This window comes from Lagopus muta, chromosome 2 (assembly GCF_023343835.1).
Source record: "Lagopus muta isolate bLagMut1 chromosome 2, bLagMut1 primary, whole genome shotgun sequence".
Classification (NCBI taxonomy): domain Eukaryota; kingdom Metazoa; phylum Chordata; class Aves; order Galliformes; family Phasianidae; genus Lagopus; species Lagopus muta.
The window spans coordinates 20,901,725-20,918,740 of NC_064434.1; the positions used below are offsets into that span (position 1 = coordinate 20,901,725).

The 17,016-nt window shown below is 33.8% G+C and overlaps 1 protein-coding gene across 3 annotated transcripts in view; it reads right to left on the reverse strand.

Moving 5' to 3' along the window:
• The window catches only part of CSMD1 (CUB and Sushi multiple domains 1), a 994,481-nt gene that overhangs the window by 41,433 nt on the left and 936,032 nt on the right, over positions 1-17,016 (reverse strand). For all 3 annotated transcript variants that reach the window (XM_048936946.1, XM_048936944.1, XM_048936947.1), the window contains 4 exons: positions 16,814-17,008; positions 15,749-15,922; positions 10,181-10,354; positions 7,011-7,184 (listed from right to left, as the gene is read on the reverse strand). In XM_048936946.1, coding sequence (XP_048792903.1) covers positions 7,011-7,184; positions 10,181-10,354; positions 15,749-15,922; positions 16,814-17,008 — 717 coding nt within the window. The remainder of the gene's footprint in view (positions 1-7,010; positions 7,185-10,180; positions 10,355-15,748; positions 15,923-16,813; positions 17,009-17,016) is intronic.

Below are 17,016 nucleotides of genomic sequence, written 5' to 3' on the forward strand. Positions count from 1 at the left end.
TGCAAATGTCCACTCTCTCTGAAGCATTCAAGGCCAGGGTGGATGGGACTTTGAGCATCCTGGTCCAGAGGGAGGTGTCCCTCCCTATAGCAGTGGGGTGGAACTAGATGATATTAGAGGTCCCTTCCAACCCAAACTATTTTATGATTCTATGAAATGTTCTCTCATTGTTACAAAAAAATAACAATAATAATAAATAAAATACTATATTTCCTAAGGGAAAATTTCTGCCTAACTGCTGTGATAACTAGATAACTAACTCACTTGATACTAACATAAAACTGGTGTAAGAAGTACATTAAAGAAAAAAAAAAAAAAGAATTTGCAGTTAATATTCTTGGCTTTGTACAGAGTTGGTTTAATGTTACAAAATAATATTTTTTTTTTATCACTAGTTTAATTTAAAAAGCATGTTTTTTTCTATTGGATACATAGTAAAGTTCATCTCTTTATATGTGTTTCTGTATGTTCATTTATTTGTGGGCATATACGTGCAAGTAAAACCAATTCAGTAATTTCTGTCATGGTAGTACTAACTCAGGAAGAATGTCTTAAAATGTTTCTCTTTAGTTTTTGGTTTTTTTTTTTGTTTGTTTGTTTTTGTTTTATAATCAGAGCATTGTTTTCTACATGTGAGAGGAACTCTTCGGTTGTACCTTAAAGATGTTTCTGTTACTACTTTTTGAGGTCTTTGCCAGATCTCTAGGCAGGTAATACTCCAGAGACGAGTCATTTTAAGTCCTGTGCAATCTCTGCTACCTTCAGGAAAATAGCTCAGATGCTTTATCATAGAATCATAGAATCACTCAGGTTGGAAAAGAACGTAAAGATCATCAAGTCCAACCACAACCTAACCTTCCTACCCTAACAACCCTCCACTAAATCATGCCCCTGAGCATCACATCCAAATGGTTTTTAAATACATGCAGTGATGGTGACTCAGCCACCTCCCTGGGGAGCCTATTCCAGTTCTTAACAACCCTTTCTGTAAAGAAGTGTTTCCTGACATCCAACCTCAACTTTTCCTGGTGCAACTTCAGGCCATTACCCCTTGTCCTCTCACCTGTCACCAGTGAGAAGAGACCAACCCTGCTCCCGCTGTAAGCTCCCGCTCCCGCTGAAAGGTCAGGTACTGGAAGAGAGCAACAAGATCTCCTCCCCTCAGCCTCCTCTTCCCCAGACTAAACAGCCCCAGTTCCTTCAGTCGCTCCTCATAGGGCATATTCTCCAAGCCCTTCACAAGCCTTATTGCCCTTCTTTGGATCTGCTCCAGCACCTCCATGTCCTTTCTGTACAGAGGTGCCCAAAACAGTACTAGAGGTGATGTCTCACCAATGCCAAGTACAGGGGCAGGATTACTTTCCTAGTCCTGCTCACCACACCATTCCTGACACAAGCCAGGATCCAATTGGTCTTCTTGGCCACCCGGGCACACTGCTGGCTCATATTCAGCCAACTGCCCATCAGTACACCAAGGTCCCTTTCCATCAGGCAGCTTTCCAGCCACTCCTGAGATTGTCTGGGGTTGTTGTGACCAAAATGCAGGACCCAAGACTTGGCCCTACCGAAACTCATACAGTTGACCTGGGCCCATCGACCCAGTCTATCCAGGTCCCTCTGTAGCACCTTTCTCCCCTCAGGAAGATCAATACTCCCTCCCAACTTGGTGTCATCTGCAAACTTACTGAAGGTGTACCCAATCCCCTCATCAAGATTGTTAATAAAGATCTTAAATAGAAGCAGCCCCAGTACCGAGCCCTGGGGGATACCGCTTGTGACTGGCCGCCAACTGGATTTAACTCCATTGACCAGAACTATTTGGGCCCAGCAGCGTTTCACCCAGTGGAGAGTACGCCCATCCAAACAATGGGCAGCCAGCTTCTCCATAAGAATGCTGTGGGGAACAGTGTCATCCCACATTTATGGCATCTTCCATTGCACCTCAACTCTTTATTTAGAAATTTAAACAAGCTCTAATTGGTACTAAGTAATATTTCTCTGAAGATTATCAATATAGTATGGACATGAACAGATTAGGCATACTTAATATCCAAAGTCTCAACAACAGCCTCTGGCTTTAGAAAAATAACACAGGACAAGAGACAACATCTTCTCAGTTTATATGAATTCTTGATATCATCATAGATGAAAAACTTATCAAATTCAGAGTTGCTTTATCTTTAGATAAGAAGAATCGGTCAATAGTTTCAATCTCTTCAACCCTTCTATCAGTTGTCATCAGAAAGTTAATTTGCCTTGTCAGTAAAAGAGAGGAACACGTCATCACTGATTCAAAAGATTTTGCCAACTAAGGAAAACATGATGAAACTGACAGTTCTTTGCACATACCCGATTTTTGCTAAGATAAAATGTCTGACCAAACTCTTCAAAAACCTATTGTTAATGAGATTATTATTAGAAAAAAAAAACAGGAAAAAAAATCAAATTAGGAATTCAGTACAGAAGTAGAACATATGAATAAAGAGAGATCTAAATCCTTTATTACTAACAAATAGTCTGGAGTTGCTGATATAATCATTAAAAAATGTGAGCTCAAACCGCTGTAACATTGCCAAATCTGTTAAAAAGTTTTCTGTTTTCAAGAAATACATTTTTAATGGAAGAAAAGTTCTTGAATCTCATTTCTAAGAACATAAAATATTCTGGAGATAATAATAGCAAAAAATATCCATATAAATGTTTCCTGAAATGTCAAAGCGAAAATATCAGAGTAAGATAAGCTCCTACTTGCAAGTCCTTGCATTCCAGATTTGATGAAGAGTGGCATTTAATAGAACAGTTCTTACTTCAAACATAATATATGGAAAAATGACTTACAGTACAATCAGGAGTGCAGAGGCCTGACAGGGCCATCTGATTTTATTCTCATTTCAGTGGTTAAGAGTTATTATGAAACATAAAAATGCAGAGACTGGCTTTTTGTTCAAAGACAAAATGGAAAGCAGTACCAAACTTCTCATGGAAAAAAGTCCATGCTGAACATATTTGTTTCAGGATATATAATCTTTGATGTGTAAATTCTTTTTTTTTTTTTTTTTTTTGTCAGGCTAAAAAAAAAATCAAAATAATTTCTTTAATAGATTTTCTGCCTGTTGCTTGCTAGTTAATTTTTACTCACAAGCAGCAATATATACTTGCAAAAGAGCACCTGAGAATTTTCTACATTTATTTGCTAAAAATAACAGTTTTACCAGACATTGGCTCTGTTGCAATCTAAAATGAAGTAAAATAAAATAATCATCTCCAATAGCCTCAAGTAGTATTCAATATTTTGTAGTAACTGCATGTAGAGTCTCAGAGAAGAGAAGCCAAGTTCATTGTTGGCTCAAATAAATTCAATCGAGATTTGAAAGAAAGGTCATATGTAAAATCTCTGTTGAATTAAATGATACAGTTGGGTTGGCCCAGAATATCAATCCCTTCCCAGTAGTATATTCAAGGAGAAGGAAGGTTTACTTCCTTTGTTCATAGATTTGTAGTTCATCTTTAATACTGAACACACCAAAAAATTTTTTTACTTGTTAGTTAAAAGCAATTTTAGAGGGATATGTAGAAGCCATAAGAAGAGCTACTACTTCAGGTAAATTTAAATCAATTAATTGAAATGAAATGTTATATAAGTCCTTCAGTTAGCAAAACTTTGATTTGTTTTTTTAATTATGCACTTAAAATTACCATTTCAATGTTTTATTTCACAAAACCTTATTTATTTCATAAATGGTATATCAAATTTTGCTCTAAGTGAGATTATATAAATATACTTATGCTAATAGTTCCTAGACAGAAACTTTGCCCAGATACACAAGTAGAATTAGACAAGGGAGATGCATGCAAAGAAGAGAGGACCTCTGAGAGAACCTCTGCTGATACAAATGCTTAAACCAAACTGCTCTGCTCTGTACTCTTTCCATTTCTTTGAGATAACTCCAATGAATGCAGATATTGGTATATAAATATTCATGGTGCTGATTTCAACTACATTTCAATCTTATTGATTAGAGGTCCTAAAATCATGTGGTAAATTAAAAAATAAGGAAAATGAAAGCATGAGAAATGACATGGGAAGGAGATAAAATCATAATGACATTGGAGCAACTGTAAGGCTCAAATTTCTTCATTTTTATAGCTTTACTTTTGAAATCTTTGACTTTACATCATTTTTCATAAAATTCTTTTTTTCTCTTTTACTTTTTTTAAATTATTTTAATAAATGTAAACAGTTCAATTCAAGTAAATAGTTCAATTTATATGTAAATATAAGTTGTAGTTTAACCTGGAATATCACACAGCCTTTTGCAAATTCCCCCCATTCACAGTGAGATGGGGAACATAATTGGAAAAAAAACAAAAACCTTAAAGAGTTAGATAAAACTACTTATTATGTCAGAAAAGGAAGAAAGAAATTATAGCAATGATAATTATTATATATTAGTACATAGCAAACATATTTACTATATATAGATAGCATATATCTTTACAAAACAAGATATATATATATGTAAAGATATATATATAAAAATGTATAGAAATATATATGAAATTTTATATATATAAATATATATAGATATATATATATATGTATATCTTTACAAAACAAGTGATGCACAAAGCAATTTCTCACCACCCACTGGACCCTGCCAGTCCCTGAGCAGCAGCAGCCCCCCAGGCAAACTCCTGTCTGTTTCATGTTTTTTTTACACAATGTCATATGGTGTGGAATAATGCCTTTGGCCAGTTTAGATCAGTTGTCCTGGCTCTGTCCCTTCCCAGCTCTGGGCATGCTTCCAGTCCCCACTACTGGGAGGACAGTATGAAAAACTGAAGAGCTGAAATCTCCTTGGCTATGTGTAGTTTTAGTTGTTGCTGAGCAGTACATCAGAGTGTTATCAACATTGTCTTTCTCCTAAAGCCAAAACATAGTCTCCTATCACACATTCTGAAGAAAATAAACTCTGTCCCAGCTGAAACTAGGACAGTATCTAAGTAACTTTGTTTGTAACTGGGGTTTATCTTAAGCAAAACCATGCAGTCTCTGCCTCTGACAGTCAAACAGAGCAGATCGGAACTGAATCTGCAAGATATGTGAAAAAGTATACATTTTCAAAAGAAACCAAAATACCTTACAGATAAGATAAAGGTCTGCTTTCATCAAAGTCTAGTGACACAAAATAGTACAGAAGGAAAAAAAAAGCACAAAAGTCTAAATAGAAACAGCTTACTGGTTCCTATTTCTTCTTTTCCATTATGAAATTGCTCTGCTAGTTAAGTCACTTGAATAAAATCTTAAGGTAGTAACTAAGGGAATTGCCATTTTTTCATTGTTTTAATGAGAACGAAAGTTCTAATTCCACACAGACTGAGCTTGAAATTGCAGAAGTTATCTCTCAAATGTGATGAGCTAATGACCAAAGATAATTATTATTCTTAGGAACAACCACTGTAAGAAAATACGATTTTTAATAAGCCAACAGGTGGAGATGATAAAGCTAACAGTATCTGAACTGAACTTACATCATTTTTAGTCCCAGTGTTACTTTTGCACAACTTTAATGACTGCAATTTCCTTTAGCATGTTAAAGCCAAGTTGCAAAAAACAACTGTGACAAAGAAGCAGATAGTGTCCACCTCTACTATGAACATAAGTGCATTTCTGGCACTATGAGGAAGTCATAGGCATAAGCAATTTAGGAATTTCCTAGAATGCACTAATGATAATTGATGATAACACTGATGATAACAAAGTGAGGTGCCAATGAGTGGTGTTCCAGTGGACAGCTCCATCTTTATGAAGTTAATATGACTAGGCATGACATTTCAAAATTAGGCTTATTAAAATTTATTTCCTTCTAGAGAGTTCACAAAAAGAACAATAAACTGTATCTGATATCTCAGAACTTTTTCTCCAGGCTTTTGAGATTTTTCAGTATATCTTACATGTTTCACTGCATTTTCTGCCTTTCACCTCATTGCATATTTTGTAGGGAGAAGGTATTTTTCTGCCTTAATGATTCCAAAGAAAACGTTTCGTAGTATTATTTAATATTATAATCAACTTGCTGGATTCAGCACTGAAAAAGCATTTTCTATAGTACAAACTGTTTTGGGAGCATACCATCTCAAAATAGCAGAGCAACAAGCAGATGTTACTGGTCTGATCAAGACCTTGATATAAGTCTGACATTAACCTCATGTTCTACAACTGAGTAAAACATAAAAACAGTGGCCATAAACAGAAAGAGTAAGAAAGGATAATTTAATAGCATAGTTTTCCTTTTAATTCTAATTATGTTACTGATGTCTGAATAGTTAAATAATAAATACACGATTAAGTATGAGAGCTTGGGATTTTTTTCAGTTACAGTGTTATTAAAATGGCTCATTTTCATTTTCTCTAGTATGTATATTTTAAATACAGTTTTTGTTGTTATTTTTATCACACAAATTCTTGCTTCATTCTCATCTCTCAAAAACTTCAATTTTATACAGAGTGTACTAAAGATCAAAATAATAAGAATGAATTCTTCATCAGTTTGCTCAGGAGAAAGAATATCCAGGTTTCATGTACAAAAGTTACAAACATCTTTTCAGACATTGCTAGGAAATAACGGAAATAACACTGTTTTAATGCATGAATATTCACTTGCATAACAATGTTTTAATAGGAGTAATTGACAATTTATGAAAATTTCCAGAGCACCTAAACTCAGGATAGATAGCTGACTGTGATTTAGTAATGTAATATTACTTTTGTGATATCATGTACACTTTATTTGCCTCTAAACTAAATGCTAGGGATTGCAGTCTGAAAACTTTGAGCTCAAATTCTGAAAAAATCAAGGCTAGATCTTTTTTCCAATGTAGGAATGCAAAATTCAAATAAAGAAGACAATAATGTCATAAATCTTATCCCAGTGTTTTGAAGGCACAGAAAAGGATCACACATGAAATAAGTCCTTTGGGAACAGCAGAATTACAGGAAAGTTTCTTACCTCGGCAATTTGGTAAAGGGCTGCTCCACTGCCCACTGCTTCGGCACTGTGCTCGGGAAGCACCCTGAAGTAAGTACCCAGTGTTGCAAGTAAAATTTACAACATCATTCAAATTAAACTCACTGCCATTAGTCATTCCATGAGCAGGATTCCCAGGATGTCCACACGTGATTGCTGTTAAAAGAAAAATAGGCATGCTAGAAACTAACTCAACTAACTGAAAGGCACTGTTTCATGGAATCACTTCTTGCAGGTTGTAGCTGTTTTTATTTCTGAATATGTTTTTCATATTTATGCAAGAAGTTTAAAAAATAATGGGATGCATTTATTCGTAGTTCTTAACTGCTGGGGAAAACTGCTGGGGGGAAAAATGCTAATTTTTCACTAAGACATGGAATTTACTTTTTTACCTTATGTAAAACGTTAATATAAATAATTACATGCACATGTATTTTGACACTGTATTGATATAGATTATACCTTTAAAAACATTGGAACATCACTATATTTCCTACTGATATAGATTATTTTTTCCTTTAAAATTCAAGACGTAGTAGAGAAAAACAAACTGAACTTAATGTACTGCTTCAGAGCACCGGTAAGTTCTGAACAGTCCTGTTCCAAATCTCTTGAGTTGCTCTGCTGAAATACTGATCCTTTTAATCACATTTTCTTAAGGCAATAGAGAAATCATGTTGACATTAAATCTTATATGTGTGAGTTAATGTGCCTATGTGACACTTTAAAATAAACATTTTATAGTAGTTAAGCTGTACACTTCCACATAAATAGACATAAAAGTAGTATAAAAAAATACAGAAGAACATAGACACTGGCAATTTAAAATTAAAAAAAAGTCAAATACACACATACATATATACACTTTTATACACACATATACACACACATATATATACACATAGCTTTTTAACTGTGTATTTTTAACTGTGCGTTTTTAATTGCTCTGGTGATAATGATCATATTAAATAAACTATCCTATTCACAAGTAAATTGTTGATAAATTACAGGGTTTCTTTTTCCTTTTCTGTAATGAATAGTTAGGTGAAAAAAAAAAAAAGTGTTTTCTCTTATTTTATCACAGATTGAAATAATAATATTTTCAACAATACTGGATCTTTGCAAATCAAATAGGATTCCTTCCTGTGTGCAGGTTTACTTATTTAGACCTTAAATTGCATAAATAATGCACTTTAATCACCCAAATCCCTTTCTGCACTAGTGTTTTTTCAGCATTTGAAAATGAACCTTTGAACATTAGAATAAAATTTGAGTCTATATACAGAATCTACTTTATTCCAGTTTACCTGTTGCATTTTTTAAAACAGCAAGAGATTAGTAAGTATCAATAACTAAAATAATTTCCATGGTCATCATCCTCGCAGTCACCATCTTTCTTATATAACAGCATATTGAACTAAAAATTGCTATTACCTTAGACTTTCTGAAATCTCCTGAACAAAATCTATGACAAAATTCATTACACAAAATTTAGGTATAGTATTTATAAGAAATCGATACTGAATTCTACTTAGCTACCCTTTTCAACAAAAACAGAGCATGATAGGTCAGTTTCTCTTTAGAGCTCAGTACTGCTGACAGATGCTATATTTAATGTCTTTAAATATAGGTAATTTTGGCATGATACTGTTTCAGACCACCACTAGGCTTTTGTGCAGTCAATTTAATATTGTTTATCTAAGCACTAGCCAAGACATTTCATCTAGTGGTGAATAACAAATCTTCTTTTCCCTTCTGAGATAAGGAACTGCCTTATGCATGTATGTGATTATCCAATACTGAGGTAAAGAAATACCTATGCATCAAAAAACTGTGCAAGATGAAGGAATCTGGAACAAAACTAAGACGATAAAATAGTCATGGGTGAAATACTTTGAATACTCTCTTTGAAAATTAGTGTCTACTATTTCCAAGTATGAAAATCCTTTCAAAGCCAATTATAAATATAAAATTATATTGTGAAAATCATACAAAAATGTCATAAATTTTCAGGTGCAGAGTTCCTGATCCACAATCCTTACTCAGAAGTCCTTTTCAGTATTATATTTGGGAGACCATTTCTAGGCATTAGTACACAGCATGTTTTCACTCTCCTCAGAAAGAGCTGAGCCATTTTTACTAGAATTTCTAAAGAATAAATAAAAGTGGGAAAATCACTTGAAATTTGTTTGCTGTCTTTACAGACTATAGTCAGTTCTCAGAACAGTGACAACAATATCAGTTTAGGAAGGAACAGCTTCCCACTGTCCCTCAGCATTGTTCCTTTCTTTTGAAGGGATTTTATTCACTGCACAGTAAAATTAATCCAGTAAAAGTAATAACACAAGCTGGTGGTATTTCTCCTTTGAAGAATGTAAATCATTTGAAGATATAACAGGATATTAAAAGGACAATAACATTTGGCAGATATTTCTTACAGCTGTAAATAGGTAGAAATTTTATTTTAACCACTAAGAAAGTAAATACTGAACATTTTGAAATCCAATGACTTATCAGAAGTGTATTTTCTTAAAAACAAAACAAAGATACTAACACGGATTAAACAGAAAAGATGATCATCTTAGTGACTATATCTCTCTGTGGATGAAAATATTTGTCTGATTTACAGACATCTTAAAAATGAAATATCTGATGTAAGTACCCCATGAAAAAAAACAAAATTCTATAGAAATTGTAAGTTTATTAAAAAAAAAAAGCTAGTGATCTGTAACGTAGAAGAATAATGTTCAGAGAAATTAGATCTGATTAAATGCCTGATGCTTCAGAGAATGTCAGGAAACTTACCATGCAATTGAGAAAGGAACTAGATTAGGAAAGCCTCAAAAATTTTAAAAAAAATAATTAATTATCAATTTTTAAAAGCAGATGCATTCAGAAAAAAAAGAGTTAAAGAGAATAAAAATGCTAGCATTTTTCTAACAGATGTCATATAATCCAATGCCATGACTGGAATTATACTGATAAGTACTAAGAGGAGTAGATCATCATAATCACCCATATCATTGAAAATATGTTCAATAGATACGTTCTGAACACCTCATTCAAACACCTTTAAACATCCCATCCACCATGAATGTTCAATTACATTAGAAACAATAACAATATTTCACTGAATAGAAAATGATACTTACGGACACAAACAGGAGTTTGTCCAGACCATCTGTGATCCTGGAGACAAATTCTGACAGATGTACCAACAAGTCGAAAGCCAGGATTACACTGATAGACTACAGTATCACGATAACTGAAGCCATCTCCACTAATATGACCATTTACAATTGGATCTGGAGAACCACAGTGACCAGCTACAATTGAAGAACAACAGATTAAATATATAAATTCTTAAATACATTGTCAACATTTACAAGAATGCTTATATGAAGAAAATAATTCATTCTTGCATACAATAAACAAATACCAGAGTCAATTACTGTTTTGTGTAGAACAATATCTGGAGTGTAAAAACTACCGATTATATTCCTTCTACTTTTCCAAGAGAAAGGAAGCAGTGATTTGAATATTTTAAATTTTCATGTATATACAGTTTCTGCAGATTATGTTGTAGAAATAATGAATTTGTCAGAAGAATATCTGGTGCATATAAATTACAAACATCTGAAATTACAAACCATTCAGTGTATTTGCTATAAAATTGACCATTTTCAAATGGATTATATATATATATATATATATATATATATATATATATATATATATATATATATGTGTTTCACTTTTTTCTTGAATAAAGCTGCCTTTTTTCTCAGAGAAGTGTGAACTACAAATAAAAAGTCTTGAAACTCCCAAACCCACGTTATTTCACCACAGTAGTCTCTTTCCTCATTTTCATTATTTGCCTTGGATTTTGTGAGTAGACCTCTACTAATAAATGAAGTGCGTTTGGGACCATTTTGCAGCAGAGGCCAACCAGCACAGAACACACTGTATTCATAAAATGAAAACATCTTGCCCTCCAGACCAGCACAGTTGCCAGCAAAAACAGCCTACTAAAGTTTGTAGTGGATTAAGATCTGTAATAAACTGGTTGGACCAACATTTGAAATGCTGTTTCTTAATCTCACGCTGGGTATACATATATCAAAAAGAACCTCCTCTACCTCCTATCAGTTGGAGCGTACAACATCTTACTGCAGTCCTACTGCTAACTGTGAGTTAGCAATTGCAGGATCACATATATTTACTAGCACAGTAAGTAGTTATGTATACATTTAATATTAGGCATAATATAGAATTAAATTCTAACATTTCTACCTAAATTCTTACATATTTTGGAAAAATAAATGACCATAAGAATTTAAGAAAACGTTATGGAGTGGATTATATCTAGGTTTGAATTTTAAAGTATGTCTTTGTTCTGTTTATGTGTAGTTTTGCACATCAAAGTCACACAAAATCAAGACAAGATATCTGTTCAGGAAAATACTTTTAAATGCCACCAATAACACAGCTGGTGTTATGCAAATAGTCAAAAGCTTCCAATTCAACCTATGTCCAACACGGATGTATACACAGTCACACACAAAAGACAAGCATGAAAACACATGTTGCGACTTAGAGGAGCAATTGTTCCTGGAAGGAAAAAGGGGGAAGGGATACAAATTATCAGCAGAGTGATTCATTTAGTGCAAATGAGAAATGTCTAGCCAAATAATTCATATTTACTTTTACACAAGTGAAAAAACAACCATATATTATTACTTAAAAACCTACATTTTATATTTATATATTTATATATTTTATATTTATAGCCTTGGACTCATTAACTACAGTCACTGGATATAGCTTTCTTTTGAAACAAATAATAAGGATTTGACAAAGTTTTTCTCACATATAGAAATTAGTGTACTAAACTGGACTGAAATAATAAATAAATTCTTCACAGACCAGTGGGTAAGATAATGCAATACCTATTTTCATCCATATCTGTCCTGAATTCCATTCACACAAGTATGACGTAAGTAAAAAGTACCTCTAATTATCGTTCTTTTAAATAGGAAAGGCTCATTCAGAGTTCCCTGGTTGTGTGCCTCCTGATTTTCACAGGCTTTAAGTCCTAAAGGCACTTCTGAAATGAACTAAAATGGTGCATGCTGTCCTTAAAATTTAGGAATACACAACCAGTGGCATTCACATAATTTAGCTTTAAGACTGAAATTTATCTTTCCTAAATTGCTCCCTTGAACAGCCTGCGTAGTTCCATTGACCTTGCTGGGAATTTAGGAACTTAGATTGCACACTAAACTGAACCTAAGTTAGGTGCCTAAAGTGGTGTGAATATCCCTTATATGAGAGAATGTACAGAGGTAGAAGTAGTTTAGTACCAGAAATACAATATTCTGCAGCATGAATTTGATAACAGACTTTAGACTTCCACATTCAGAACTGTGCAGCACTTTTAGTATTACAGAGCTTGTCTGATTTTGAAACTGAAAGAATGAATGGTGATTAATAACTGTCGAGCTCTAAATGTGATTCTTTAGCACATGCGCATATTTAACATTTCTAAGCATAAGGCTGCATTCAGCAATGCAATCAGTCTGACAAATATAAACCAAAGTTCATCTATTTTAAAGAAAATTTATTAGAAATATCATAAGACAATCTTTACTTGTAGCATAGTAATGATTTCTGCAAGAGGTATTGTGCTTATTACAGACAGAAATACCTCTGTGGAAATCATTTAAAATGCAGATAGGTTGATAAAAAATAAAAGTTGGTAGTTATGACTAAGCAGATAAGAAAACATTAAAGTTAACAATTTAATGTAGTCTTGTAGAAATCTGAAACAGATAAAACCCAACAATAGAAGAAAAGTGTGAATTCATATAAAGTTCAAACAGCATATAGAAACAGTTTTCAGTTTTCATGAGATCTGGTAAATTTATTAACTTTTTTTTCCCCCAAAGAGTTAAAAGTTTCTCTGTATAAGTAATTTTCAAACTGAATTGCAGAATAAACAAGTATTGTTCACCAGATAGGTCCTGTACTGATCAGTTCTTCATCTCTTCACTATTTGAATGTAAATTTATGACTACTGTGGGCAACTAATCTTCTCAAGTGTGCTGTAATAAAACATGTTCCCCAGAAGCCAGAATAGTAGATAAAAGCTTTTCCAGCCTTCCTCAGACAAAAGCTATTTATAAAACAAATGGAATCCATTGAGATTACTATATTATTTAGTTTGTATACACTGATGCCTAAATAATCCTTCATACATAGCCTTTCAAAAAAGAAAAACAATATATGAGTACTACATACTAATATCAGACGATGATACCTCAGGTTAATGCTAACACATCAGTTAGCTAGAAATTAAGACATGCAATGGCTGGACATTATACTGTTTATGTATGATAATAGCACACAGCAAAATGTTGAGAGATAAAAGCTTTTTTTTTAAAAACAATAACACAGCTTTGCATGCTTGCAATAAAAGAAAGCGATGGGAAAAATACCCATATGCCCCTACACATACAAATGTGGCGTTGTTGAATCTCCATATCTGCAGCACCAGAATTTGTCAGCATCAATATAGGGATAACCAGACATCAGCAAGAAACTGATGTATCTTCACACACAAACCTCTTTGGTTGTTCTACTGCAGAACTTACCGTATACAAAAAATGTAATCCTGAAGTTTAACATTACTTTAGGTGGCACTTCAGTTGAATTATTATTCCTGGTTAAAATAGATTTATTTTAGTCTTTTTTTTTTTTTTTTTTTCTCCTCCACATATTAAAAAGAGTAGGGAAGTGGTGCAAAAAATATTCTCTTCCTACATAAAGATGACATAATTCTTAATGCAGAATATTTTTAATTGAAAAATGAAGCATAAGGACACTAGGCTGGAAAAGTGCTTTATTATACTCACAACACTCACCAGAAACAACTACATCTTGCTCCCTAATACTATCTCCATTTAGAAGCTAGTTTAGCACTATGAGGCAATAGTCACTATTTTTAACTACTCTGTATTTTAAAAGATGGCACACTGTAAAATTATCTTCACAGAAGATTGTACTGCAGACATTACTGTTGCAAAATGAAGGAACTGGGTTTTAAAATTCTTTATTCAGATCTGCTGATCTGAACTGAAGGAAGAAAAGGCAATCAACACAACAAATAGGATACAAAGATTTAAGACAAGTTCATGTCTCTGACAAAAGATTCCCACATTTATGCATTTCACTGATACCCCATAAAATTTTCTGTGAAATTGGTGATGAAGAATAGCAGTAACATGCAGCTAATAATTCCACATTCCTTTTTTATCAACATGCTTTTGATGTTAGAACAATACTGTCTCATCGCCTGCAATACGCTTCAAAATAATTTCTCTAAAAGCATTTACAGGCATTAATGATCTCCAGAAATTCAGGATGTCATCACTAGTACTCTGGTAAGAATCTTACTAGTTTGATGATAGTTGTTATTCTTTTTTTCATAATTACCTGCTAATATGTAATGGGTGATATTAGAAAAATTCTTTTTAGAAGACTAGATTGAGTTTACGTGATCCTATCACACCTGGTTACTGTGATAAAGACAGTCAGTTTTTGTTTAATGTTATATTACATAATGGGGAATGTTGTGCTTTAAAAAGCAGCTCTGATTTTCCATGCTTTGCTCAAAGAAATTCTAGCTGCTTTGAAATTTAATGACAAACAGTATAGACTACCTATTTATCACTTATTTGTATAGGATAATGAGCATCAACAACCTGCTGTGCCAAAAACCATCTGTTCATCTATCTGAACACGGAAACACAGTGACCCTATTAACATTGAGGAAGTTGAATTCCAGTTTCAGGTATCTCAGAACGCTCACCAGCTTTTCATTATCAGTTCTTTAGGTATGCTGCAATTATAGCTTCCTTCCCATAGATCCATACTGACATTGACTAGTTGGAAATGTAGAACAATATGCTGATTTTGACTCATTTCATAGAAAAAATAACATCTGGGATTCTTCAGCCAGCAAGAACATTTGAAAAAGTAAGGATTAATAAAAGAGTTTTTCAATTTTACCTTCAGTTCATTTATTCAGATGGACAAAAGATTGTTCTTCTTGACATGCTATGAAACACAAGCATTCCTATTATTTATTTATTTTTTTAAAGCTCATTATAAACCAACATAAGCAAATCTGAGAAATGAAATAGATGGCACTAGAACTTAAAGGTCCACACTACATACATCTCAGGATTATGCGGAGGCAGGATGGGGTGGTGGTTGTACTTCATTTTGGAGTATCTCTTTTCTAAACCCCTTGCCGAAATTCTCACTGTGCTGAACATTTACTTGCAATTTGAATGCACTACGCATGCTTCTGAACTGAAGCTCATCTTCCAGCTTAGTTTCTTCATGCCCTCTGAGATTGCTCCACGAAGCAAATCAAAGTATTGTAAATGTGGATAACCTAAAAAATCCTTCTGCTCCGAAAAGCCTTGCAACAACATCAAATATAATTTAATTGAAAACTAACAAACAAACTAAAAAACAAATAACAACTGTATGCCAACAGAGGATCTTAAAATCAAATGCAACACACAATACTTTCTGTATTTAGGATACATTTATTTTTCATTGTGTAAAAGTGTTGTTGCTTGATATGAGGTGAACTCCAATAATAATATTATTTTTGTTTAAAAAACAAAACAAACAAAAAAAGCCTTTACCTAGACACTGGGTTTCAGCTCCACTCCAAAGACCATTTGCCAAGCATTCTCTCACATGAGAACCAACTAATGTGTATCCTGTGTTACAGGTGAAAATTGCAGTGGCTCCATATACTGTTAAGGTTCCAATCTTATTTCCATTTGGTGGAGATGGAAGACCACCACAGGAGATAACTGGGGAAAAAAAATAACAACAACAAAATAAAACCAAATTGAAATATGAAAATGCTTTTCATAATTCCTTAGACTGGAAAACAACACATCACATTTTCTTAAAAAGTAAACGTAATATGAATAAATATAAAAGCTCTATTCAACAGTATTATTATGCATCAGGCTTAAAATTATGTTCAGTTTGGCAGTGCATGTCCTAAATCAGGAAACTAAGATGACTTCACATCTTGAAAGCAGTTTAAGTGCAATCTAGATGTCATGCTCTGAAGCAAGACACGAATGTCTGGGAAGGATGCGATTATATTCCACGCATACGTATTCCTGGATGTAAGGGCATGTAGAAAGAAGGTGTCTGCTTCTTTTAGGTTGTCTGATCAAGGACTATTTCCACTGTAACAAGGGATAAAAAGAAAGGGAGCCAGTGATGAGAACCAGGTCTGGTCAGTTACATCATGAGAGCTTGTGAGAATTCCAGCAGGGATATCTGATTGAGGACTTTAATCTGGGAGACAATCACAAGAAACAAACCTCTCAGTCACACTAATTGGTGAGCTAAGAAGCTATAGGTGCTATTTTCAAAAAGGATGAATCTTGCTGCTGAGGCAGACAGAAAAGAGTGCAAGAGGGTGGTTGTTTGCAACCAAGGCTAGCCAGTAGCACTTGCCTAGCCAAGCCCTGCAGACGATCACTACTGTTAGTCCTATGTTCTTCTATTTTCTCATTAAATCTTTTCTTAACTATCTGTGCATTCACACTCCTTCTCGCACTTGTGCAAGACCATGTGCCAGCTCTGGCATGCATATATAAATATATATACAAAAAATATATTTATAAAATAAAATATGCGTATTAAAAAACACAGTATATTCTGTAAACAAGTGAACTGCTTACCCTTACAGATTGGCCTTTCATTGCCTACACTCCAGGTTCCATTAGTCCTGCACTGTATGAGTCTTCGACCCAATAAATAGTACCCAGGACTGCAGCTGAGCATGACTTGAGCTCCGTACTCATTCAGTGACCCAGAAATCAGTCTCCAGACAACATGTTCTGAAAGCAGAGTCTCTATGCTGGGGCAAGTCACAGCTGTGAAT